This window comes from Schistocerca serialis, chromosome 4 (assembly GCF_023864345.2).
Source record: "Schistocerca serialis cubense isolate TAMUIC-IGC-003099 chromosome 4, iqSchSeri2.2, whole genome shotgun sequence".
NCBI lineage: Eukaryota > Metazoa > Arthropoda > Insecta > Orthoptera > Acrididae > Schistocerca > Schistocerca serialis.
In genome coordinates, this window is record NC_064641.1 from 536,939,419 (window position 1) to 536,967,361 (window position 27,943).

General features: G+C 41.9%; 1 protein-coding gene across 1 annotated transcript in view; it reads left to right on the forward strand.

The window, feature by feature from the left end:
* The first annotated feature begins 1,156 nt into the window (after nt 1-1,156).
* Nucleotides 1,157-27,943, forward strand: part of LOC126473973 (mitochondrial ornithine transporter 1-like) — a 43,932-nt gene continuing 17,145 nt past the window's right edge. Inside the window, exons 1-2 of the mRNA XM_050101360.1 lie at nt 1,157-1,258; nt 1,360-1,604. Coding sequence (XP_049957317.1) covers nt 1,168-1,258; nt 1,360-1,604 — 336 coding nt within the window. The 5' untranslated portion in view covers nt 1,157-1,167. The remainder of the gene's footprint in view (nt 1,259-1,359; nt 1,605-27,943) is intronic.

The window sequence follows — 27,943 nt, forward strand, 5'->3', positions numbered from 1 at the left end:
ATCCAGTAGTGTAAATTGAGTATGAAAGTGGTGTTCTATAGAGGAATGACAAGAGGAAAAATACAGATAAAATGTTTGTTAGAAGTTAAAAATGAATAAGACAATAGTTTACTGGAAATCGAACCACAGCACAAATGCTGGAACCAGAAGTATGAACACTGTAGGCCTACTCTTGAGGTAAATAAATGCACGTAACGCACGTAAATAATCTGAGTTGAAACGCTGGACAGTTTTACTTTCGTTCGTTTTTGGTTTTTATTTTCTGGAATGGTTTTTTGAATAAATTTATTTAACGTGTTATTACAGACTGTTATTAATTTGACTGTAGCTTTATTTGTCAGAACATGTTTCAAAACTCGATCTCTGTATTGCGGTTGAACATTTTGTACGATAAAAGATAGTAAAAAAGTACAGATTTTAAGAACACGTCAAATGCAAGATTTGGGGTTTGTTTCTTGGATATTTTTGGTCTCTTATCTATTTTTATGCCTGTGGCAATACTTAACGAATGTGAAAATTGCCAAATTGTGCTATCGTTTGAATACATGCTCAACTGAAGCTTCCCCTGCGGTTGCTGAACAAATCATTTCGCAGTTCGGAGGAAAACAGGATCTGATCTCAAACAGGATAATTCTTTCTGGGTCCTACCAAACCTCCATACTGAGAGCAAAATTCAGATGAAGAACAGCTTCATTTAATATTGAGATTATTCCATAATTTCACATTTATTGTAACAGCTGTATCAAAATACGACACGAGCGGCGGTACACAATACGATGCATGTGGATTATTCCGATCTAAACTGGATCCATCCACTCTCGTTCGAATCGTCTGCACTACAGTGTCCCCAGAGACTTTATTCTCCCTTCAAGGCATGTATCTGTAATCTCTGGTCACCTGTTGCTTCTGTTGCATACACGTACCACTTATCGTTGACTGCATGTGTTCATCGCGTTGAATGCGAATTTTGAGACATGATGAACATGAAGTATAAATGGAGTCCCACTGTCAAAAATGGAAGAAAAATTATGCCTATAATTCCTTATACTGCATTCTTACTGTCAGGCACTTGTTATTATGGGTTGATAGGAGGGGGAAGGCATTACGCAAGCCTCAATAAATCGCTAATTGAAACAATCTGTAGTCAAGTGGCGCGTAGTAGGAAGGATGGAGTCGCTGCCGGCGGATAGAATAATTCGTGCTAAGAGCAGGGGTAACGTCATGCACGCCGCTGTGGATTTTATAGCTGGTTCACTGGGTAATTAAAAAAAAAAAGAAGAATCTCCTTACAACCTGTTTCATACTTTTACTTGGTGAATTGTGGTTCTAATAGCGGAAAAAAACATTGTTTACCAATAGGTGGAATCAGTATGGTTTATGCGGGTCAGCCGCTGGATACTGTAAAAGTCAAAATGCAGACATTTCCAAATCTGTACCGGGGTATGATGGACTGTTTGCGACAGACATGGATGAAAGAAGGTTTACGTCGTGGCTTGTATGCCGGTGCAGTGCCCGCAGTAATTGCAAATGTTGCTGAGAAATCAGTTCTCTTTGTTGCTTATGGTTCGTGCCAAAAACTGATTATGAAGCTGACGGGCATACAGGTCAGTCAATAACAGTTTTAGTACTCACACAAAAGCTCGTTTCCCTATTATCATTCACAGAAGAAAAAGCGGCGTTAAAAGATCAAATTGAATGAATGAAATGTTCAGAGCAGTAGACCAATGTTTCCAGTTTCGTGTTGTTTTAACTTGAAGTAGATATGCTTTATGTGGAAATTCCTTGTGTTGTCTTCACGCTACAATGGAATAGGAAAAAAGCTTTCCAATCACATCATCAGCCATGAAGCTGCAGGATGAAGGACTTCTCAAGTCTTTCACATACATTACAGTCTTCAACACATACACACACATGCTGCTTCACATTTTATAATTTTATATATCCACCCTTGAGTAGATCCCTGCCTCTGGCTCTCCTTGCAATCTAAGAGACAACACATTTCGTTAATCTACTACCTGTCCCTCTGGGAACTTCTTGTGGCCAACCCCATTTCATTTTTGTATGTCATAATTGCATCGTCCTCTTAAGTGTGTCATCCGCATTTTCTCATGTTGAATAGCTTTCGTAATAAAGAAACCCAAGTTTAATTTGCTATAAGTCAAAACATGTACACTAACACAAATTTAAAATTTTCATTTTGGTTGCCCTGGAAGCTTGTCTTATTATAGTAGATTTTTGGGCTTACTTTAAAATTTGCTCAATTAAATTTTCACTTCGTGTGAATTTCATCTGCACTGGAGGTAAACAGTACAGTGTTAACATCAAAATGGTAATGGCTCGGTGATGGTAGTTGTAGTAAGTTTCTATTTCTCTCTTAATGGTGCTTCTTAAAACTTAGTAGGATCCTTGATGATTTTTGTTTTGTGCCCATTAGGCCATGGTCTAGGGCATATTTGCCATATTGTCTCCCAGTATTGGAGACACAATCAAAGGCCATAAAGACTCAGAAATCAGTTTTAAACATAAAAGATCGGCAAGCCGCACTTTTTGTATGGGTAACCATTCCAGCTTGCTAAGTTTTTTTAGTTTGAAATTGCTTTCTGAGTCATTGTAGCCTCTAATGATGCCTCCAGCACTGGCTGGCAGATGAAGCATTATGTAGAGAAATATTCCTTGGATCATGACATATAGCCCATAAAACAGAAATCAAATGCTGGCCATGAAAGCGTGCATTTCTAAGTTGGTTTTTTCATAATAGTTGAGGTCTGTTTCCCAGTGTTTTTGACAGTTCAGGTTTTTCTGTGTTTCCGTGCTGCTCTTCAGTTGAGCAAAAGATGATGCATATGAGCTGCCTTTGTATACACTCAGTACACCTGACAGTAATAATTGGTGTGGATCCCACACAATTGAGCAGCATTCTAGGGTGGGCTGCACAGCAAGTAATCTCCATTGCAGATGGAATGCATTTTCCCAGTATTCTACCAATGAATTGAAATTTACCACCTGGGTTTACCTATAACAGCCGGTCTGATAATTCCACTTCATTTTCCTACAAATTGTTTAACAGGTATTTGTATGAACTGATTTAATTCCATTTGTGGCTGATTGTTACGGTCATCATAAATACTTTTTGTTCCTCATATTTTGAAGTGCATGATTTTACATCTTTGAACATTTGTATGCAAGTTGACAGTTTTTGCATCTATTTGAAATCTTGTCAAGACCAGACTGAATACTTGTACATTTTTTTTGGACAGTACTTCATTATAGGTGATTGTGTCATCTGCAAAAAAAGTCTCAGATTTCTATTAATATTGTCAGCCAGGTTAATAATATATGACGTGAACAGCGTGGGTCCCACGACACTTGCCGGGGATATTCCAGAAGTTATTGTTATGCGTATTGATGTCACTCCAACCAAGATAACATGCTGCATCCTCCCTACCAAGAAATGGGTGCTAGGACTGGTTTTATTGAAACATTTGAAAGCTTTATCAAAATTTATAAAACTCAGGCAGAATAATAATTCTTCACCATTACGCTGTTCTGTTTGTTTCACAACTTGCAAATAATTTGAAGTTACTTTGTGTCCTTGCTTACTCAAGTTCAATGTTCTTTTTTTGTTATTATGCTGTTTCTTATAATTATTAGCAATATTTTTGCCATATATTTACTTTCACTTAAATTTTGAGAACTGGTGGCAGTAGAAATATTGTTTGTGGTGACAGACTGATCTGTAGTATTGCTCGAGGTAATTACATTGAAAGGCAAAATTTCATTTTGGGTTGGTGAAGGCAATTAATGTGATTATGAAATAAACTTGGTTGTAACAGACTGATTTGGAAGTGTAGCTTGAAGACTGTGTTCACTCCATATGTAATGTAACTTGCATTATAAATGACTAAAACAATGAGCTAAATCCGGAAAGGCTGTATTACACATTAAAAAACATTTAATGAGTATTTTGATGTGTATTATGTAGGGTATGCCAAATGGCAGCTACATAATACGCAAGGGGTTGAATACATAACTCTTCCTGTAGAATGCAATGACCATGTTGATCCCCATTCCTTGACTTCTGGAAGACATTTTTGCAGATCTGCACTATTGGGTTGTAAACAGAATACAATCTTATGGAATACCGGTCCAGCTTTTCGACTGCATTTAGGATTTGTTGGTGGATAGAACTCAACATTTCATTCTTAATGTGCCAGTATCAAATATAGTAGGGCTAGTAGTTTAGGAAGTATCCTAAGGGAGTATTATGGGGTAATTAGTATTCAAAATATGTTTATATGATCTGATGTATAACATCAGAAGATCTTTGAGGCTGTTCACAGAGAATGCTGTTGTACATTTTTTTAAAAAAAAAAAAAAAAAAAAAAAAAAAAAAAAAATCCACGTGCAGAAAATACTAGCGACATGCAGGAACACCTGGTAAGTGTGGCTTCTTGGTGAAGGGCTGGTAGCAGATGCACAACATAATGAAATACACATTTTGTGCATAAGTAAAAGGAAAAAGATACAATTCAATCACACTGAATATAAATTAATGTGTCATATTGTGCGTAAGTGGTAGAAGAAACATGTTATTGAACTGCACTATTGCTGACATATCACTGGAAACAGTAACAGGTGTGAATTATCAAGAAGTATCCGTACTGCCTGACCTAAATTGGATCATAAAAAGAAAAGTAGTTGTCAGAAAGCAGGTACCATGTTGCTGTTCATTGCTAGAATACTAAGGAAATATACACAATAATTATTGCACACTCAGTTTCACAGGTGATGCATCAAAGGTGATAAAAGAATGATATGCAAATGAAGGGAAAATAAAATTTAAGATCTGTTAAATAATGTCCAGATTGGCTGTAGGAAAGGTAAGTAAAGGCATCTTGTATTTCAGGATCAACACAATTCATAGGATTGGTGAAAGTGCACTTATGATGTTGCTTTTCTGGGAGCTACTGCTGTTGGTAACGGTTACAGTCAGTCACAGGAAGTAGACACAACAAATCACAAATCAGATGGAGGTAGCAAATGAGATTCTTATTTGTAATTTCCAGTGGTTCGTAAATAAAGTTAGCTTGCATTTGCGAATTTAACTATATTGTTGGAATTTTTGGCAGAGTGAGAAATAAAAATGAAAATAGATTATTGCAGTGACAAATGTATATCTTTGGCTATGCTACATGTCTTTCTGTTATGACAGTTGTCTTTTGTTTTGAGATTTATTAGCTTCATCAACTCTCAAGCAAATTATCACATTACAACCTAACCTAGGCCTCGGCATATGCTACAGGTCAGTCTGTTAGCACATTCAGTTTTCTTCCATTCATATTCATTTGCTTCACCAACACCACAAGACTATTGCATTCCAAACTAATGTAGGCCTCAGACTTTGCTAGATGTCAGTCTAGTAGCATAAGTAGTTTTTTCAATCACCAAAGAATTATGAAAAACAGTAAGCAGCCATAAAATTCATAATAACAAAGCAGTGAAAATTATTCTGGTGGTCTCCATATTGAAAACAAATGTTATCAGTTGATATCATCTGCCAAAGAAATTGTTAGATTCAGTGATTATCACTGGCTACTGTATGTTATCGCCCAATAGTTTACGACAAATGCCAATGAATTGCACTTTAACTCATAGGATTTACAGACCTAAAAAAGCATTTGACAATGTGAAATTGTACAATATGTTTGAAATGACTAGAAAAATGGCTGAAAATGACTTACAAGTTCGTGGCACCCTCCATTGGTAATGCTGGAATTCAATATGGTGTTGGCCCACCCTTAGCCTTGATGGCAGCTTCCATTCTCGCAGGCATACGTTCAATAAGGTGCTGGAAGATTTCTTAAGGAATGGCAGCCCATTCTTCATGGAGTGCTGCACTGAGGAGAGGTATCGATGTTGGCCAGTGAGGCCTGGCATGAAGTTGGCATTCCAAAACATCCCAAAAGTGTTCTATAGGATTCAGGTCAGGACTCTGTGCAGGCCAGTCCATTACAGGGATGTTATTGTCATGTAACCATTCCGCCACAAGCCGTGCGTTACGAACAGGTGCTTGATCGTGTTGAAAGATACAATCGTCATACCTGAATTGCTCTTCAACAGTGGGAAGCAAGAAGGTACTTAAAACATCAGTGGAGGCCTATGCTGTGATAGCGCCATGCAAAATAACAAGGGGTGAAAGTCCTCTACATGAAAAATATGACCACACCATAACACCACCGCCTGTGGCATTGCACTTGCTGTCAGATGACGTTCACCGGGCATTCTCCATACCCACACCCTGCCATCAAATCGCCACATTGTGTAGTGTGATTTGTCACTCCACTGTTCAACTGTCCAATGTTTACGCGCCTTACACCAAGCAAGACGTCATTTGGTATTTACTGGAGTGATGTGTGGCTTATGAGCAGCTGCTCGACCACGAAATCCAAGTTTTCTCACTTTCTGCTTAACTGTCATAGTACTTGTAGTGGATCCTGAAGCAGTTTGGAATTCCTGTGTGATAGTCTGGATAGGTGTCTGCCTATTACACATTATGACCCTCTTCAACTGTTGGCGGAGTCTCTGTCAGTTAACAGACGAGGTCAGTCTGTACAATTTGTGCTGTACGTGTCCCTTCATGTTTCCACCTTACTATCACATTGGAAACAGTGGACCTAGGGATGTTTAGGAATGTGGAAATCTTGTGTACAGACACATGACACAAGTGACACCCAATCACCTGACCACATTTGAAGTCCGTGAGTTTTGCAGAGTGCCCCATTCTGCTCTCTTACGATGTCTAATGACTTCTGAGGTCATTGATGTGGAATACCTGGCAGTAGATGGCAGCACATTGCACGTAATATGAAAAACTTATGTTTTTGGGGTGTCCGGTTACTTTTGATCACATTGTGTGTGAATGGGAACTGTAAGAATGGAAGGCCAAGAGAGAAGCACTAAAATTTAAAACGGATGTAAATCAGGGATGCAGTCTTTTTCCCCTGCTGTTCATTCTGTGTATTGTAAAAGTAGTGATGGAAACACAGGACAGGTTCAGGAATTGAATTAAAATTCGGGGTGAAAGGATATCTACAATAAGATTTTCTAGTGGTACTGCTAACCTCATTGAACATGAGAAACAGTTATAGGATATGTTGATTCAATGAGCACAGAATGTGGATTGAGTGTAAAAGAAAGAAAGTCGAAAAAAGTGAGGAATAGCAGAAATGAGGTTAGTGACCAGTTTAACATCGAAGTTGGGTACTACATAGCAGAGAAAGTGGTGGAATTCTGCTGCCTCTAAAGCAGAGTAATGCATCACTTGCAAAGCAAGGAGGATATAAGAAGCAGATTAGCACAGGAAAAGAAGGCATTCCTCACTGAAAGACATCTACTGGTATGTAACATAGGCTTTAATTTGAGGAAGAAATTTCTGAGAATGTATGTTTGGAGCACAGTACTGTATGAGAATGTATCATGGACTTCGTGAAAACTGGAAAAGAGGAGAATGACATGTTTCATATGTGCTACAGAATAATCTTGAAAATTAGGTGGACTCTTAAAACAAGAAATGAGGATATTTTCTGCAGAATAGGTGAAGAAAGGAATATATGGAAAACATTGACTAAAATATTGAACAGCATGACTAAACACTTGTTAATAAATTAGGAAATAACTTCCATAGTATTAGAGGAAGCTGTAGAGGACAGTGTCTGTAGGCAGAGACTTGAATAAATTAAAGAAATAATAGATGTTGTTGGGTATAAGAGCTTCTCTGGGATGAATCAGTTGTGCAAGGGAGGACGTTATGGTGGCCAGCCCCAAACCAGTAAGATTATTAATGAGGAGGGAAGGAAGAAAACAAAACACAATTAAAAAATGATGAGTTTGTTCAGTTAGCACACCACAGAAAAGTCCACAGTTAAAATTCTTTGTATATGTTCCAGGTAGAGCTGAGAAACTTGTTACTTCCTCTCAAATATGGCTGACGAATGACCTTCATGGGAAAATAAGAAAAAATTAAACTCAGACGAAGTATTGCTGACTTTAGTTCAGAAATTGTACATTATTTGGGAAAACACATTTTCATTAACTTGACAGCAGACATAAAAAGTTTAACTAACAGTAGCATTCAGTTTAAGAGGAGCCAAAGGATTTATTGATGACCAAGTCCTTGTACTCCATTGACAAATTTCGTAGTAGAACTGACTGATGTGTGTATATTATTAATAATATCAAATTGCATGATTATAACATATAGTCCGACTTCTGTACATCTGCACTGCACATCTGCAGTGCAGTAATGTGAGCAATGAAAGTAGGTGTTGGAGATTTTTCTCTTTGATGGTGAGTGGGTACAATAGCCTAAGAATGATTATGAACACCACAGTGTATGCATGTTTTGTGACAGCTGTTTATTACCTTTCAAATGAACTTATCTTTAAATTTTTTGACATATTCCACATCCTTGAGGACCATTCACTTGGAATCTGAGGAAGCACATTAGTACATCTTTTTTTCTTTAAAAATATGTATTGCTTATTCTTGTTTTCTGATATGTTCCACATACTCAAAGATCTCCTGACTATGGACCTGTGGAACGAAAAGTACATCTAATCTGACCTAGAGTGCAAATACTCATGACACAGATTGATCTGCACTGTAACAAAATACGTGTAGTTATTCAGTATAGTGTATTCCCATATGAGAAAAGTCCCCCTTCTCCCCTACTCCACTCCCAGGTGGCACACAAAAACAGTGAAACAGTAGAGAAGAAGCGAGAAAATAACACCATTATATGACTAAGAAACATGACTGTTAGGGTCACTTACCGAAAACTCTTCCCAAGGAAAGGGGAGCATACTCCACCATTTCCTTGGTCCTTTCAGATAGTGCTCTGGTTAATTGGACCACCTGGACGTTAATCTCAAGATTTTGGAGAGAGATTTGCTGTTGGTCATGACATGCCATATATGACAAAGAAGACACTGAACAAACTGACATCTGGAATGACAAAGTTTGCTGGGGAACCTAAGACTGTGGGAGACGTAACTGAAGAGGCTCTATGTGAATATGGGGAAAGTGCAGGAGAGACAACTGCCCTTCTGCAGGAAGTTTCATGGATCATTTATTATAAACAGTTTACTTGAAGAAAATGAAAAAGCAATTCAGACAGCAGAATTTTTGGCTGTAAAGTGAAGCTGACCTCTTGTTTGTATAGCTGGTCAATTTCATCTCATTTTGTATGTATTTTTCTCCTTCACAACATGTAATAGCAACAATATTTCCTGAGCACAGAAGTAATAATTGTGTAATACATTTGAATTGATGAAACAGTCTTGCTAGTTTATTCATTAGTTACTCATTTACATGTTCCGCGGATAATAATCATGACCTCTTGCTGTGATATGGAACATGTCAGTTTTACAATTATAGTACATCTGCTTATTGGAAAATATGGCAACATGCTGACCATTTACATAATTTTTTAAGTTGTTTCTTTTTACATGTGTACATACGTAAGTGGTTTGTACTTAACTATATTAAAAAATTTCTTTGCATTACTGGGTAGATGGCGAAAGATTTTTATGGATGACTACTTCCCTCCTTTCTGTGGCACACTAAGGCCGAGTGCCATAGTACAAACCATTTTTCCTTCTATTATTACATTTATGAATGTTACAACTGTTTTGGAACTATGATTAATAATTGACAACGAACTTCGTAAGGGAGTAAATATACTGTGAAGCTGTCGTCAGTGTGCCCAACTATTTAGAGCTGTCTACAAGAGGCTCTAGAGTGGACACCATACATTTTCCTTATCATATGCTTCTGTGCAACAATGCTTTTTTGCTTGATGACGAGTTACCCCAGAATATGATCTCATAAGACATTACTGAATGAAAAGTAAATAAAATTTTTGACATTTACTTCTCCAAAATTTGATATTATCAGTAACACAAAAGTAGCAGGGCTTAGACATTTAAGAATATCTATAACTTTCGACTTCCAGCTGTGTTCAATATAAACTCGTAGAAGAATTTTGAACATTTTGGTACATTTATTGACTTACCCTCTTGCTTTATTTCTAATGGAGTGTTCAGGCCACATGAAGTATAGAATTGTGAGTATTGTCTTTTATGTACATTTTCAGAGAACCAGTTATTAATTTTCAAGAAAATATTATTTATGTTTTTGTGTATTCAGGTTATTCAGTTGTGCTTAATTATAATACTTGTGTCATCAGCAAAGATAAATACACTCCTGGAAATGGAAAAAAGAACACATTGACACCGGTGTGTCAGACCCACCATACTTGCTCCGGACACTGCGAGAGGGCTGTACAAGCAATGATCACACGCACGGCACAGCGGACACACCAGGAACCGCGGTGTTGGCCATCGAATGGCGCTAGCTGCGCAGCATTTGTGCACCGCCGCCGTCAGTGTCAGCCAGTTTGCCGTGGCATACGGAGCTCCATCGCAGTCTTTAACACTGGTAGCATGCCGCGACAGCGTGGACGTGAACCGTATGTGCAGTTGACGGACTTTGAGCGAGGGCGTATAGCGGGCATGCGGGAGGCCGGGTGGACGTACCGTCGAATTGCTCAACACGTGGGGCGTGAGGTCTCCACAGTACATCGATGTTGTCGCCAGTGGTCAGCGGAAGGTGCACGTGCCCGTCGACCTGGGACCGGACCGCAGCGACGCACGGATGCACGCCAAGACCGTAGGACCCTACGCAGTGCCGTAGGGGACCGCACCGCCACTTCCCAGCAAATTAGGAACACTGCTGCTCCTGGGGTATCGGCGAGGACCATTCGCAACCGTCTCCATGAAGCTGGGCTACAGTCCCGCACACCGTTAGGCCGTCTTCCGCTCACGCCCCAACATCGTGCAGCCCGCCTCCAGTGGTGTCGCGACAGGCGTGAATGGAGGGACGAATGGAGATGTGTCGTCTTCAGCGATGAGAGTCGCTTCTGCCTTGGTGCCAATGATGGTCGTATGCGTGTTTGGCGCCGTGCAGGTGAGCGCCACAATCAAGACTGCATACGACCGAGGCACACAGGGCCAACACCCGGCATCATGGTGTGGGGAGCGATCTCCTACACTGGCCGTACACCACTGGTGATCGTCGAGGGGACACTGAATAGTGCACGGTACATCCAAACCGTCATCGAACCCATCGTTCTATCATTCCTAGACCGGCAAGGGAACTTGCTGTTCCAACAGGACAATGCACGTCCGCATGTATCCCGTGCCACCCAACATGCTCTAGAAGGTGTAAGTCAACTACCCTGGCCAGCAAGATCTCCGGATCTGTCCCCCATTGAGCATGTTTGGGACTGGATGAAGCGTCGTCTCATGGCAAGCCGTTCCACAGGACTACATCCAGCATCTCTACGATCGTCTCCATGGGAGAATAGCAGCCTGCATTGCTGCGAAAGGTGGATATACACTGTACTAGTGCCGACATTGTGCATGCTCTGTTGCCTGTGTCTATGTGCCTGTGGTTCTGTCAGTGTGATCATGTGATGTATCTGACCCCAGGAATGTGTCAATAAAGTTTCCCCTTCCTGGGACAATGAATTCACGGTGTTCTTATTTCAATTTCCAGGAGTGTATTTACATCAGCATCTTGAAGTTCATTAATGTTACCCACTGTATCCTTTTCGTGAGATAGGATGAAAATTGGAATGAAACTTTCACTCTGCAGTGGAGTGTGCCTTGATTTGAAACTTCTTGGTAGATTAAAACTGTTTGCTGACCAAGTCCTGGACTTGGGGACCTTTGCCTTTCACATGCAAATGGTCTACCGACTGAGCTGCCCAAGCACAACTCATGACCTGTCCTTACAGCTTTACTTCCATCAGCACTAGCCCACAAATGGCAAAGGTTCCGAGTTTGAGGTTTGGTACAGCGCACAGTTTTAATCTGCCTGGAAGTTTCACAGCAGTACACACTCCACTGCAGAGTGAAAGTTTTGTTCTGGAAACGTCCCCCAGAATGTGGCTAAACCATGTCTCTGCAATATCATTTCTTCCAGGAGTGCTAGTCTTGCAAGATTCACAGGAGAATTTGTGTGAAGTTTCAAAGGTAGAAGACGAGGTACTTGCCGAAGTAAAGCTGTGAGGATGGTTTGTGAGTTGTGCTTGACTAGCTCAGTCAGTAGAGCACTTGCCTGTGAAAGGCAAAGGTCCCAAGTTTGCATCTTGGTCGAGCACACAGTTTTAACCTGTCAGGAAGTTTCAGGATAAAAACCAGTAACCAGCAAGATCTCTGATAGCATAATATTTGAACTTTTGTTGGAGAATCCTGTGAAGTGCACATTCATATGCTGTTGACAAGTTACAGAAAATATCAATTGGCAATATTCTGCCATTCAAATTTTGTGTTATCTGACTTTGAATTGAAAATAATGTAATGTGGAGAGACCCCTTTTCAAATCCAAAATGAAACTCACTTGAATACCTTATTTTGAAAGAGATGGGTTACAGTTCTTGTGTACATCATTTTTTACAGTATTTTGGAGGAGGTAAATAATGAGACTGGTGCAGGGTTATAATATCCGTCGTGCTATCTTTATTGTTAAGGGATTTAACAATAGCGTGATTCAGTATGTCTGTAAATGCCCTGTGACAGTGATGTGTTTAATATTTGACTGAAAACACTTCATATTTTTAATTTTTTTTTATTTTTGTATGTGAGGAACAGGATTTTAGTTCTTGGTGTATTATCAATTCTGTGAGAGTTTTTGGTTTTGAGGGAGTTAATTTCATTCTTAATTTCTGTAACTGAGCTTGGAGTGACTGAAATTTGCTTGTATGTTTGTTCATTGAACTGTTTCAGTAATTTCAAGGCAAATGCAAAAGGATAAGCATGTATTAATTGTTAGCAGTTTAAAAGTACACCAAATCATGGTACCACTTACGGAAATAGCAGCAAGGAAAGGAAAGGAACAACAAGTGCACTCACAGTGCATTTCTGGGGGCCTTGTTCAATATGCTGAAGAGGCTATTCTGGCAGCCATTGAGGGAACAGGATGCAACCAAGTGCAGGTAGTGGCTTCTGTTAGAACAAATGATGCCCGTCATCTGGCCTCCAAGGTCATACTTGTATCATTCTACCAGTAGCACAGAGTTTTAACAAAGCTCACACTTTGCAGCATTTTCTCCAGAGCTGATCATGGCCCTATGGTTATGAGCCAAGTGGAAAGATTGAAACGAGACTTTGAAGATTCAGTGACAAGCTAGGCTGCGATTTTATGGACTTGGGCAATAGGGCACTCTAAATGGGGTTGGGTGTGCACTACACATAAGAGTCTGCTATCCGTGTAGCTGACTACATATGGGGTGCACACAAGATTTTTTTTTTAGATTAGGCGATTGTCCATCCAGTCCTGATAAGCACTTCTTTACTAGCAAACTCTGAAGTGTCATAAGACCCAAAGAAGTGGCCCCCCACAGGTGGGAGTATTAATACCCTAGTGATTAAGTGCTAAAGGATTCACAACAATGTACCAGAGTTTCAAGTGCTCCTGAAAAACTGTGGAACTCGCATTATATTAGGTATAGAAAGTTGATTAAAATCCAAAATTGACAGCAGTGAGATATTTGGAGAAGATTTAAGCAGATATAAGAAGGATAAGCTAATGGTAAATGGAGGTGGTATGTTTATCACAGTAGACAAGAAACTCAAACCGAATGAGATTTAAACTGAAACTGCGTTGTGGTTGTCTGGGCAAGACTCACTATCAAAGGTGTACATAAAATTACAATAGGAGCCTTCTATCAAACACCAAGTGCACATTCAGATTTAACAAGAACTTTAGAGAAAACTTAACTTCACCAGTACGTATGTTTCCCAGTTACATTGTTGTCATTGGAAGAGGCTTTAATCATCCAATGATCAGTCGGAAAAATTACAGTTTGTAAGTGATAGACCTGACAAGACATCCTGTAAAACATTACTAAATGTATTATTTGAGTACTACTCCTAGAACAGTTTGTTTGGAATCTGACTCACAGTGGAAATATGTTAGAATTAAGGCCAACAGATAGAACTGACCTCATTGAGAATGTCCACATAGGAACTGGTACAAGCGACCATGAGGCAGTTGCAGCTACAATTATTACCAAAGTAGAAAGAGAAATTAAAACTAGTAGAAGGATTTACATGTTCTGCAAAATAGTTTTTGAAGGAGGTTGTTTACTGGTCACTCATGTGTCCCAACCTAAAATGTTACTCAAGAGTGTGGGCCTGTACAAAACTGGACTAAACCATCGTTCTTCCTGCAGTCCATATGTGAATATAATGGGAAGAAGCAGGAGTAACTAGTGCATTGGGAAGTGCAATCTGCCATGCACTTCACAGCAGTTTGGTTTGCAGAGTAAAGATATAGATCTGAATATGATCTTACGAATTTTTCAATATTACTTTTCCTATTTTACAGTGTTGCTTATCATCATGTGTAGGTGTTTAATCTATGTGACCCACTGTTGTGAGTAAGATTGTATTTTAATTTTATTTTTGAACTGAATGATCATTTATCTGACACGATATTTGTTGCATGAACAATAAATAGAATGAGATATTTTGGAGTGCTACCTCTAAGTAATATCACAAAAAGGAGAAAATCAATTTTGCTGTTCAAGGCACTTCACCATGATACAAGACAGATATATGAGTCATTCCTCAAGTGTTGGGGTACCATTAATCATTTTTGTATAGTGCTAGCATCCACTTTCATGTGTGGAGATGTGATGAAGCCTCTTGACAGTGTGAATATAACAATGATGTTGTTGTGGTCTTCAGTCCAGAGACTGGTTTGATGCAGCTCTCGAAGCTACTCTATCCTGTGCAAGACTCTTCATCTCCCAGTACCTACTGCAACCTACATCCTTCTGAATCTGCTTAGTATATTCATCTCTTGGTCTCCCTCTACGATTTTTACCCTCCACACTGTCCTCCAATACTAAATTGGTGATCCCTTGATGCCTCAGAGTATGTCCTACCAAGCGATCCCTTCTTCTAATCAAGTTGTGCCACAAATTTCTCTTCTCTCCAATTCTGTTCAATACCTCCTCATTAGTTATGTGATCTACCCATCTAATCATCAGCATTCTTGTGTAGCACCACATTTCGAAAGCTTCTATTCTCTTCTTGTCCAAACTATTTATCGTCCACGTTTCACTCCCATACAAATACTTTCAGAAATGACTTCCTGATGCTTAAATCTATACTCGATGTTAACAAATTTCTCTTCTTCAGAAACGCTTTCTTTGCCATTGCGTCTACATTTTATATCCTCTCTACTTCGACCACCATCAGTTATTTTGCTCCCCAAATAGCAAAACTCATTTACTACTTTAAGCGTCTCATTTCCTAATCTAATACCCTCAGCATCACCCGGTTTAATTCGACTACATTCCATTATCTTTATGTTACTTTCGTTGATGTTCATCTTATATCCTCTTTTAGAGACACTGTCCATTCTGTTCAGCTGCTCTTCCAGGTCCTTTGCTGTCTCTGACAGAATTACAATCTCATCGGTGAACCTCAAAGTTTTTATTTCTTCTCCATGGATTTTAATTCCTACTCCAAATTTTTCTTTTGTTTCCTTTACTGCTTGCTCAATATACAGATTGAATAACATCAGGGGTAGGCTATAACCCTGTCTCACTTCCTTCCCAACCACTGCTTCCCTTTCATGCCCCTCGACTCTTATAACTGTCATCTGGTTTCTGTACAAATTGTAAATAGCCTTCGCTCCCTGTATTTTACCCCTGCCAGTTTCAGAATTTGAAAGAGAGATTCCAGTCAACATTGTCAAAAGCTTTCTCTAAGTCTACAAATGCTAGAAACGTAGGTTTACCTTTCCTTAATCTATTTTCTAAGATAAGTCGTAGGGTCAGTATTGCCTCACGTGTTCCACCATTTCTACGGAATCTAAACTGATCTTCCCCGGGGTTGGCTTCTACCAGTTTTTCCATTCGTCTCTAAAGAATTCGTGTTAGTATTTTGCAGCCGTGGCTTATTAAACTGATACTTCAGTAATTTTCGCATCTGTCAACATCTGCTTTCTTTGACATTGGAATTATTATATTCTTCTTGAAGTCTGAGGGTATTCCGCCTGTCTCATACATCTTGCTCACCAGATGGTAGAGTTTTGTCAGGGCTGGCTCTCCCAAGGCTATCAGTAGTTCTAATGAAATGTTGTCTACTCCCGGGGCCTTGTTTCGGCTTAAGTCTTTCAGTGCTCTGTCAAATTCCATTTCATCTTTGTCTACATCCTCTTCCATTTCCATAATATTGTCCTCAAGTACATCACCCTTGTACAGACCCTCTATATACTCCTTCCACCTTTCTGCTTTCTCTTCTTTGCTTAGAACTGAGTTTCCATCTGAGGTCTTGATATTCATACAAGTCGTTCTCTTTTCTCCAAAAGTCTCTTTAATTTTCCTGTAGGCAGTATCTATCTTACCCCTAGTTGAGATATGCCTCTACATCCTTACATTTGTCCTCTAGCCATCCTTGCTTAGCTATTTTGCACTTCCTGTCGATCTCATTTTGTATTCCTTTTTACCTGGTTCATTTACTGCATTTTTATATTTTCTCCTTTCATCAATTAAATTCAATATATCTTTTGTTACCCAAGGATTTCTACTAGCCCTTGTCTTTTTACCTACTTGATCCTCTGCTGCCTTCACTATTTCATCCCTCAAAGCTACCCAGTCTTCTTTTACTGTATTTCTTTCCCCCATTCCTGTCAATCGTTCCCTAATGCTCTCCCTGAAACTCTCTAAAACCTCTGGTTCTGTCAGTTTATCCAGTTCCCATCTCCTTAAATTCCCACCTTTTTGCAGTTTCTTCAGTTTTAATCTACAGTTCATAACCAATAGATTGTGGTTGGAGTCCACATCTGCCCATGGAAATGTCTTACAATTTAAAACCTGGTTCCTAAATCTCTGTCTTACCATTATATAATATGTCTGAAACTTTCGAGTATCTCCAGGCCTCTTCCATATATACAACCATCTTTTATGATTCTTGAATCAAGTGTTAGCTATGATTAAGTTATGCTCTATGCAAAATTATACCAGGCGGCTTCCTCTTTCATTTCTTACCCCCATTCCATATTCACATACTACGTTTCCTTCTCTTCCTTTTCCTACTATCGAATTCCAGTCACCCATGACTATTAAATCTTCATTTCTCTTCACTATCTGAATAATTTCTTTTATCTCATCATACATTTCATCAATCTCTTCATCACCTGCGGAGCTAGTTGGCATATAAACTTGTAGTACTATGATAGGCGTGGGCTTCATGTCTATCTTGGCCACAATAATGCGTTCACTATATTGTTTGTAGTAGCTTACCTGCAGTCCTATTTTTTTATTCATTATTATACCTACTACTGCATTACCCCTATTTGATTTTGTATTTATAACCCTGTATTCACCTGACCAGAAGTCTTGTTCCTCCTGCCACCGAACTTCACTAATTCCCACTATATCTAACTTTAAACTATCCATTACCCTTTTTAAATTTTCTAATCTACCTGCCGGATTAAGGGATCTGACATTCCACGCTCCGATCTGTAGAACGCCAGTTTTCTTTCTTCTGATAAAGATGTCCTCCTGGGTAGTCCGTGCCTGGAGATCCGAATGGGGAACTATTTTACCTCCAGAATATTTTACCCAAGAGGATGTCATCATCATTTAAGCATACAGTAAAGCTGCATGCCTTCTGGGAAAATTACGGCTGTAGTTTCCCCTGGCTTTCAGTCGTTTGCAGTACCAGCACAGAAAGGCCGTTTTGGTTAGTGTTACAAGGCCAGATCAGTCAATCGTCCAGACTGTTGCTCCAGCAACTACTGAAAAGGCTGCTTCCCCTCTTCAAGAACCACACGTTTGTTTGGCGTCTCAACAGATACCCCTTGATTGTGGTTGCACCTACCGTATGGCTATCTGTATCACTGAGGCACGCAAGCCTCCCCACCAACGGCAAGGTCCATGGTTCATTGGGGGGGGGGGGGGGGATAACAATGACATGAGGAGACATTGGTAGGATAGAAGGTGGACTTTAACATTTCCAGATGACAAAGCCATTAGGATGTCTCAAGATGCATTTTTACAATGTTTCAAACAGTTGAAACTCCACGTAGGAATATCAAAAATTTAGGAAAAGACACATTGCTACTTACCATAATGAAGAAAGTCAAGTTGCAGACCGGCACAGTTAAAAGACATTTACATAAATCTTTTGGTGGGAGCCTTAATCAGTAAAAGAGAGACACATACTGTTCACACACACATGCAAACATACCTCATGCACACATGACCACCAACTCCGCCATATCGGGCTGGAGTTGGCAGCTGTTTGTGCGTGAGGTGTGCTTCTTTGTGTGTGTGAATGGTGTGTGTCTGTTTCTTACTGATTAAGGCTGTGGCCGAAAACTTTTTGTAAGTGTCTTTCATTTCTGCCTCTCTGCAAATCGATGTGTCTTCTTTGTGGTAACAGGCAACCTGTCTTTTCCTACATTATTGTTTTTACTGTGTTTGACGATCAAGAGAAGCAACAAGAGATGACCATTATTTCTTGCTCACAGACCACTAATATGTGCAGCATGATACTTGACTGAATTGATCTTCACAGGCCATGACACAGCATATCAGTCTAAACTGTCCACAGTTGCACTCTACATGAGGTAATGTATGACACATTAATAGTGTGGAACAGTGATCCTTGCAGAAATTTGGATAAGGGACTTTATAGTTAGGGATTCCACAAAAATGATCTGTTGTTTTCTCATGATTTAAATGTACTTATGAGTATGATAACTAATAAGTTTGCAGTTGAAAAATGAGAATGATATGAAAGCAACTCGGTATTTTTCATTGGAACTTTCCATTATCATTGTGATGGGTGACTGAGTGGGCAAGAATGAGAACTAGTAGACACACAAAACTTCACCCCACCTGAATGGGTGCCCGAAAGCACTGGCAAGGATACACATACTTTTTCCTGTGTCGTGTTGATTCCAGTGCAAATCATTTCCTTTTTATGAATGACTTTTTTTTTTATCACAAAACTCAGTTGACGGACAATAAATGACAAGACAAAGCTGTTACTGGAATTATAACTGCAGAATGCTTGGAACTTGCTTGAGTGATACATTACAGCTAGGAGAACATCTCCCTGAATGTAGCAGAGCTTGAAATTTGTGGTCTTGAGGAGTGGGAAACTGTCCCGTGGAAACTTGAAAGTAATCTCCTTGAGTCTATGCCAGGCAGGTGGAAAGCTAATCAATACATGTTGCTTGAGAAGTTGTTAATCATTTTTAAGAAGGAGTACTTTAATTTAAATGAAGTGTTTATAGTGTGAAAGAAGAGGAATATAAAATGGAAGAAGACACTTTAATTCAATGAAATCATTCCATTCTCCATGACTGCCCACCATAGCCAAGCAAGTTGCCCTCTGTCCTTGGTGCACACCTGAACATGTAGTTGTACACACCACTTCCAAAATGCGTTCATACAGAGCTGCACACCCTAAACTTCACGTAGCATTCCTGACTGTTGAAATGACACCTTGTGAAGAGGTCGAAAGTTGTTAGATAAGGTAAAGGTGCTGCCGAGAACTGTGGTGTGCCTTGTCCAATCCTGCATCCTGGGAACGTCTTGCTGAGGTAATTACACACAGTGTGCAAACATTGTGGTGTGTCCCATTCTGTTGAAACACCATTGAATCCAGAATGTTGTCAGAAAATAGTGGGATTGTAAGAGTTGCTCAAGGATGCGTAGGTACATTATATAATTGTTGCTTCAGCAAAAAATAATGGACCGTAAATACTCTGTTCTATGAGGCCCAGTCACACATTTACCTTTGGAATGCTACTTTACAGTTCCATGACAGCTGTATCTACTGAACACAATCTTACTCAGTTAATAGAAAATTTTAATTTGCGTGTCACATGATTATTAATAAAAAAGTTCATTAACAGTTTGTATATTGGTGCTCCAGCAGAAGTCACAGTATTCAGTTGCTCTTGCGAATAACAGTTTGATATTTAAAAAAGGTAATTAAACTATGGATGGTCTTATGTACATATGTATATTGTTATTATAATAGAGGGAAACATTCCATGTAGGAAAAATATATCTAAAAACAAAGATGATGTGACTTACCAAATGAAAGTGCTGGCAGGTCGACAGACACACACACAAACAAACACAAACATACACACAAAATTCAAGCTTTCGCAACAAACTGTTGCCTCATCAGGAAAGAGGGAAGGAGAGGGAAAGACGAAAGGATGTGGGTTTTAAGGGAGAGGGTAAGGAGTCATTCCAATCCCGGGAGTGGAAAGACTTACCTTAGGGGGAAAAAAGGACGGGTATACACTCGCACACACACACATGTCCATCCACACATATACAGACACAAGCAGACATATTTGAAGACAAAGAGTTTGGGCAGAGATGTCAGTTGAGGCAGAAGTGCAGAGGCAAAGATGTTGTTGAAAGACAGGTGAGGTATGAGTGGCGGCAACTTGAAATTAGCGGAGATTGAGGCCTGGTGGATAACGGGAAGAGAGGATATATTGAAGAGCAAGTTCCCATCTCCGGAGTTCGGACAGGTTGGTGTTAGTGGGAAGTATCCAGATAACCCGGACGGTGTAACACTGTGCCAAGATGTGCTGACCGTGCACCAAGGAATGTTTAGCCACAGGGTGATCCTCATTACCAACAAACACTGTCTGCCTGTGTCCATTCATGCAAATGGACAGTTTGTTGCTGGTCATTCCCACATAGAAAGCTTCACAGTGTGGGCAGGTCAGTTGGTAAATCACGTGGGTGCTTTCACACGTGGCTCTGCCTTTGATCGTGTACACCTTCCGGGTTACAGGACTGGAGTAGGTGGTAGTGGGAGGGTGCATGGGACAGGTTTTACACCGGGGGCGGTTACAAGGGTAGGAGCCAGAGGGTAGGGAAGGTGCTTTGGGGATTTCATAGGGATGAACTAAGAGGTTACGAAGGTTAGGTGGACAGCGGAAAGACACTCTTGGTGGAGTGGGGAGGATTTCATGAAGGATGGATCTCATTTCAGGGCAGGATTTGAGGAAGTCGTATCTCTGCTGGAGAGCCACATTCAGAGTCTGATCCAGTCCCGGAAAGTATCCTGTCACAAGTGGGGCACTTTTGTGGTTCTTCTGTGGGAGGTTCTGGGTTTGAGGAGATGAGGAAGTGGCTCTGGTTATTTGCTTCTGTAGCAGGTCGGGAGGGTACTTGCGGGATGCGAAAGCTGTTTTCAGGTTGTTGATGTAATGGTTCAGGGATTCCGGACTGGAGCAGATTCGTTTGCCACGAAGACCTAGGCTGTAGGGAAGGGACCGTTTGATGTGGAATGGGTGGCAGCTGTCATAATGGAGGTACTGTTGCTTGTTGGTGGGTTTGATGTGGACGGACATGTGAAGCTGGCCATTGGACAGGTGGAGGTCAACGTCAAAGAAAGTGGCATGGGATTTGGAGTAGGACCAGGTGAATCTGATGGAACCAAAGGAGTTGAGGTTGGAGAGGAAATTCTGGAGTTCTTCTTCACTGTGAGTCCAGATCATGAAGATGTCATCAATAAATCTGTACCAAACTTTCGGTTGGCAGGCCTGGGTAACCAAGAAGGCCTCCTCTAAGCGACCCATGATTAGGTTGGCGTACAAGGGGGCCATCCTGGTACCCATGGCTGTTCCCTTTGATTGTTAGTATGTCTGGCCTTCGAAAGTGAAGAAGTTGTTGGTCAGGATGAAGCTGGCTATGGTAATGAGGAAAAAGGTTTTTGGTAGGGTGGCAGGTGATTGGCGTGAAAGGAAGTGCTCCATCGCAGCGAGGCCCTGGACGTGTGGAATATTTGTGTATAAGGAAGTGGCATCAATGGTTACAAGGATGGTTTCCGGGGGTAACAGACTAGGTATGGACCCAGGCATTCGAGAAAGTGGTTGATGTCTTTGATGAAGGATGGGAGACTGCATGTAATGGGTTGAAGGTGTTGATCTACGTAGGCAGAGATATGTTCAGTGGGGGCTTGGTAGCCAGCTACAATGGGACGGCCGGGATGATTGGGTTTGTGAATTTTAGGAAGAAGGTAGAAGTTGGGGGTGCGGGGTGTTAGTGAGCTCAGGAGGTTGATGGAGTCAGGTGAGAGGTATTGTAGGGGGCCTAAGGTTCTGAGGATTCCTTGAAGCTCCGCCTGGACATCAGGAATGGGATTACCTTGGCAAACTTTGTATGTAGTGTTGTCTGAAAGCTGACGCAGTCTCTCACCTCCTGACCCCACCAACACCCCGCACCCCCACCTTCTACCTTCTTCCTAAAATTCACAAACCCAATCATCCCGGCCGTCCCATTGTAGCTGGCTACCAAGCCCCCACTGAACATATCTCTGCCTACGTAGATCAACACCTTCAACCCATTACATGCAGTCTCCCATCCTTCATCAAAGACACCAACCACTTTCTCGAACGCCTGGAATCCCTACCTAGTCTGTTACCCCCGGAAACCATCCTTGTAACCATTGATGCCACTTCCTTATACACAAATATTCCACACGCCCAGGGCCTCGCTGCGATGGAACACTTCCTTTCACGCCAATCACCTGCCACCCTACCAAAAACCTCTTTCCTCATTACCTTAGCCAGCTTCATCCTGACCCACAACTTCTTCACTTTCGAAGGCCAGACATACCAACAATTAAAGGGAACAGCCATGCGCACCACGATGGCCCCCTCGTACGCCAACCTATTCATGGGTCGCTTAGAGGAGGCCTTCTTGGTTACCCGGGCCTGCCAACCGAAAGTTTGGTACAGATTTGTTGATGACATCTTCATGATCTGGACTCACAGTGAAGAAGAACTCCAGAATTTCCTCTCCAACCTCAACTCCTTTGGTTCCATCAGATTCACCTGGTCCTACTCCAAATCCCATGCCACTTTCTTTGACGTTGACCTCCACCTGTCCAATGGCCAGCTTCACACGTCCGTCCACATCAAACCCACCAACAAGCAACAGTACCTCCATTATGACAGCTGCCACCAATTCCACATCAAACGGTCCCTTCCCTACAGCCTAGGTCTTCGTGGCAAACGAATCTGCTCCAGTCCGGAATCCCTGAACCATTACACCAACAACCTGAAAACAGCTTTCGCATCCCGCAAGTACCCTCCCGACCTGCTACAGAAGCAAATAACCAGAGCCACTTCCTCATCTCCTCAAACCCAGAACCTCCCACAGAAGAACCACAAAAGTGCCCCACTTGTGACAGGATACTTTCCGGGACTGGATCAGACTCTGAATGTGGCTCTCCAGCAGAGATACGACTTCCTCAAATCCTGTCCTGAAATGAGATCCATCCTTCATGAAATCCTCTCCACTCCACCAAGAGTGTCTTTCCGCTGTCCACCTAACCTTCGTAACCTCTTAGTTCATCCCTATGAAATCCCCAAAGCACCTTCCCTACCCTCTGGCTCCTACCCTTGTAACCGCCCCCGGTGTAAAACCTGTCCCATGCACCCTCCCACCACCACCTACTCCAGTGCTGTAACCCGGAAGGTGTACACGATCAAAGGCAGAGCCACGTGTGAAAGCACCCACGTGATTTACCAACTGACCTGCCTACACTGTGAAGCTTTCTATGTGGGAATGACCAGCAACAAACTGTCCATTTGCATGAATGGACACAGGCAGACAGTGTTGTGCCTAAACATGCCTTGGTGCACGGCCAGCACATCTTGGCACAGTGTTACACCGTCCGGGTTATCTGGATACTTCCCACTAACACCAACCTGTCAGAACTCCAGAGATGGGAACTTGCCCTTCAGTATATCCTCTCTTCTCGTTACCCGCCAGGCCTCAATCTCCGCTAATTTCAATTTGCCGCCGCTCATACCTCACCTGTCTTTCAACAACATCTTTGCCTCTGTACTTCCGCCTCGACTGACATATCTGCCCAAACTCTTTGCCTTTACAAATGTCTGCTTGTGTCTGTGTATGTGCGGATGGATATGTGTGTGTGTGCGAGTGTATACCCCTTCTTTCCCCCTAAGGTAAGTCTTTCCGCTCCCGGGATTGGAATGACTCCTTACCTTCTCCCTTAAAACCCACATCCTTTCGTCTTTCCCTCTCCTTCCCTCTTTCCTGATGAGGCAACAGTTTGTTGCGAAAGCTTGAATTTCATGTGTATGTTTGTGTTTGTTTGTGTGTCTATCGACCTGCCAGCACTTTCGTTCAGTAAGTCACATCATCTGTGTTTTTAGATATATGTATATTGTTAAATAGTTCTTATCATTTGAGGACATTGTCAGGCAATCTTAAAATTGGTGTAGATAAATGGAGTAAATATTTTGCTCTTTCTTAAAAACTGTAGTGCCTTGATATTCCATCTGATTATATGAAATGCTTGCTATTTATGTAATTGGAACATAAGTCTTCCCTGTAATTAAAAGATAAGTCTTCCCTATTGTGTATTCAGTGTGAACTCAACAGGAATCCACATGCAACAAATTGTGATGTGTCTTTTTCTGTGTGGTGTTATTAATCCCATATTCAAGTAAAATGGCCTACAATCTGAAGTCAGCATAGACAGTCTGTTGGTTTGGTTTCATGTAGAGATTTTATAATCTTTTCCCAGTTTCTTGGCAGTTCCGTAAATCTGTGGGGAATTTTTGCTTCATATAGCTTTCAAATGAGGGGAGTCTGCACAAATTGCTGGAGCTTTGTGAGAAGAGACAGCCATATTCTCTGTGTGAGAATTATCTGAAAGTCACTAATGTGATTTATCTTCTAATGTTGCGTGTCTGTGTTGGGATAGAGTCAAAATGACACAGGAAATAGAAGATGAAAGATAATATGTGCAATTTGCTAAGGGGATGAAAGTTCGTCATTACTGTTCTGTGTGTGTGTGTGTGTGTGTGTGTGTGTGTGAGAGAGAGAGAGAGAGAGAGAGAGAGAGAGAGAGTGCTGTGACAGTGCCACGACATTTAACAGTGCCGCCACGACAGTACACGCAAACGGCGATAGAGGCGCTCCGCAACTCGGCTGAGCACGGGAGCGCCACCTAGCTACGAACGGCGCCAGCCACATGTCACGGCACGGCAGTCGAATAAGAGATACTGAGTTGTTATCATGTAACGAGCTATTGTTTCTAAGTGAGTGTGTTTGAATATCCACACAGTTATTAGTCATTACAGGTTGTAACACTTTTTGTTGACGAGGATGGGATATTTTCACTGTGTTGTGGATTTGTGTGTTCGTGATGGGGCAGACATGGAACAGCTTATGCAAGCGCTCATTGAACAACAAACACAGCTGACGGCTGCTATTCAGGCACAACAAACACAGCTGACGGCTGCTATTCAGGCATTGTGGACGTCGCTTACTCATCGTCTGTCTTCCTCTTCTCCACCTCCATTCCCTCCTTGCGACGAGGCCGCTGAAGACTGGGAGGATTATGAGAAGTGTTTGTGGCAACACTTCTTGGCTTTTGGCGTTGTCGACGCTCCTATGTGTAAGTCGTTATTTCTATTTTGGATTTCCCCACGGATCTATCAGCTGCTATCTCAGTTAGCCCCTCTGCGGGAACCTGCCTCTCTGTCCTTCCAAGAAATGTGTGATTTATTGTCTAACTATTACCAAAAAAACACCCACGTCGTTGCTGCCCGCATGGCGTTCTACCGGTGTCGTAAGCAGCCCCATCAGTCTTACCGGGCTTGGGCGGCGGAACTACATGGTCTGAGTAGGAAATGTCAGTTTTTCACGGACACTCATCATGAGTCTTATGCTGATTCAATGGTTAGGGATGCTATTCTATGGCTTGCTCCTGATAAAGAAGTTTGGCAACGTGCCCTACAACTGCCAAACCTATCGTTGTCAGAAGTTCTAAGCATCGCTCAATCCTTTGAAGTGTCTCACGCTGCTGGCACGCAGATAGATGCGTGGTGCGATGTAGGCGCTGTACAGTCAACTTTTGACACGGACAATTTGCCTGTTTCACAGGAGAACAAAGATGTGGCGGCAGTTCACTCGCGTACACAACGTCGCGTTGGGCCGCTATGCTCGCAGCGAAAACAGCAACCACAGAAGCAGGTTCGTTCTGCACTTCCTTCTTGTCCACATTGTTTCGTACAGCATGACAGGGCCGCGTGTCCAAAATGTTGGGCCACGTGTAATTCATGTAGGAAAAAAGGCCGCATTGCTTCTGTGTGTCAGTCCCCTAAAGTTCCTGTCGACGAGACATCGGACATGGATGTTAACTGTGTGCTTTCTCAAACAAATAAGTTGTTTGTCACTGTTCGTGTTCTGGATAAAGATATTCACATGCAAGTGGACACTGGCTCTGCAGTAACTCTCATTAATTCTCGCACATATTTGGAGTTGGGCTCCCCTCCCTTGTCTCCAGTTACGCGAAATCTGAGAACTTATAATAAACAGAAACTTCCTATCATTGGCCAGTTTGATGCTTCCACTGCCTACAAGTCTGTTGTTAGGCCCTTCACATTTTGTGTGGTGGATCATGCAGGCACTGAAAACCTGTTCAGTTATGATGCTTTCCATTTGTTCGGGTTCTCCATTGATGATGATGTGCACCTCATATCTGAGGATATTCTGTATCAACAGCTGGATGGATTGTGTTCTGAATTTTCATCCGTGTTCTCTGCTGGTCTGGGTCATGCTAAGGATTTTGAAGCCCACATTACTCTTAAACCTACAGCTCGCCCTAAGTTTTTCCGGGCACGCCCTATTCCGGTGGCGTTGCGTGCACCTGTCAAGGCTGAGATAGACAGGTTAACAGCTTCAGGGATTCTCCTTCCTGTTACCTCCAGCGAATGGGCATCGCCAATCATGGTGGTTTCTAAACCAAACGGGAGTCTGCGACTGTGTGGTGATTTTAAAGCCACTGTCAACGCGCAGAGCCTCATTGACACTTATCCTCTTCCCCGTCCTGAGGAGTTATTTACCAAGCTCGCTGGGGGCCAGTTCTTTTCCAAACTTGACTTATCGGAGGCGTACCATCAGTTGCCGTTGGATGCTTCTTCCAAGGAATTTCTCGTCATCAACACTCCTTGTGGGTTGTATCAGTACCAGCGGTTACCATTTGCCGTCGCTAGCACGCCGGCCATTTTTCAGCGGTTTTTGGAACAGCTCACGGCTTCCGTTCCCAGCTGCATAAACTATCTGGATGACATTGTTGTCACTGGGGCCTCTACTGAGGAGCACCTTCGCAATTTGCGTTCACTGTTTCAGGTTTTGCATTCGGCTGGGTTGAGGTGCAATCTGGACAAGTCACAGTTCTTCCAACCCTCCATTGTGTATCTTGGTTTCCACTTGTCCCGTGAGGGTATACGTCCTCTACGTCAGCACGTTGGGGCCATTAACGCTCTACCCCGGCCGCCTACGGTCAAAGAACTTCAGGCGTTTCTAGGCAAGATTGCTTATTATCACAAATTCATTCCATCCACGGCGGCGGTAGCTCATCCTCTGCATCAGCTGTTACGCAAAAACGTCCCTTTCTGTTGGTCCGACGAGTGTGAGCAGGCTTTTGTCCGCCTGAAGGCTCATTTGCAGTCGGCGCCTTGTCTTGCCGCATTCCGTCCAGGTCAGCACTTGGTTCTGGTGACTGACGCGTCACAGTATGGCCTAGGGGCTGTTCTCACCCATCAGTATGAGGATGGGTCGGAACGACCCATCGCCTATGCTTCCAAGACCCTCAACGATGCGCAACGGCGTTACTCTCAAATCGAAAAGGAGGCGCTCGCTATCATTTATGCTCTAAAAAAGTTCAGCGTTTTTTGTATGGTTCTAAGTTTCACCTCATCACTGACCACAAGCCGCTGGTCTCTCTATTCAGCCCATCGGCGTCGCTTCCGGATAAGGCAGCTCACCGCCTGCAAC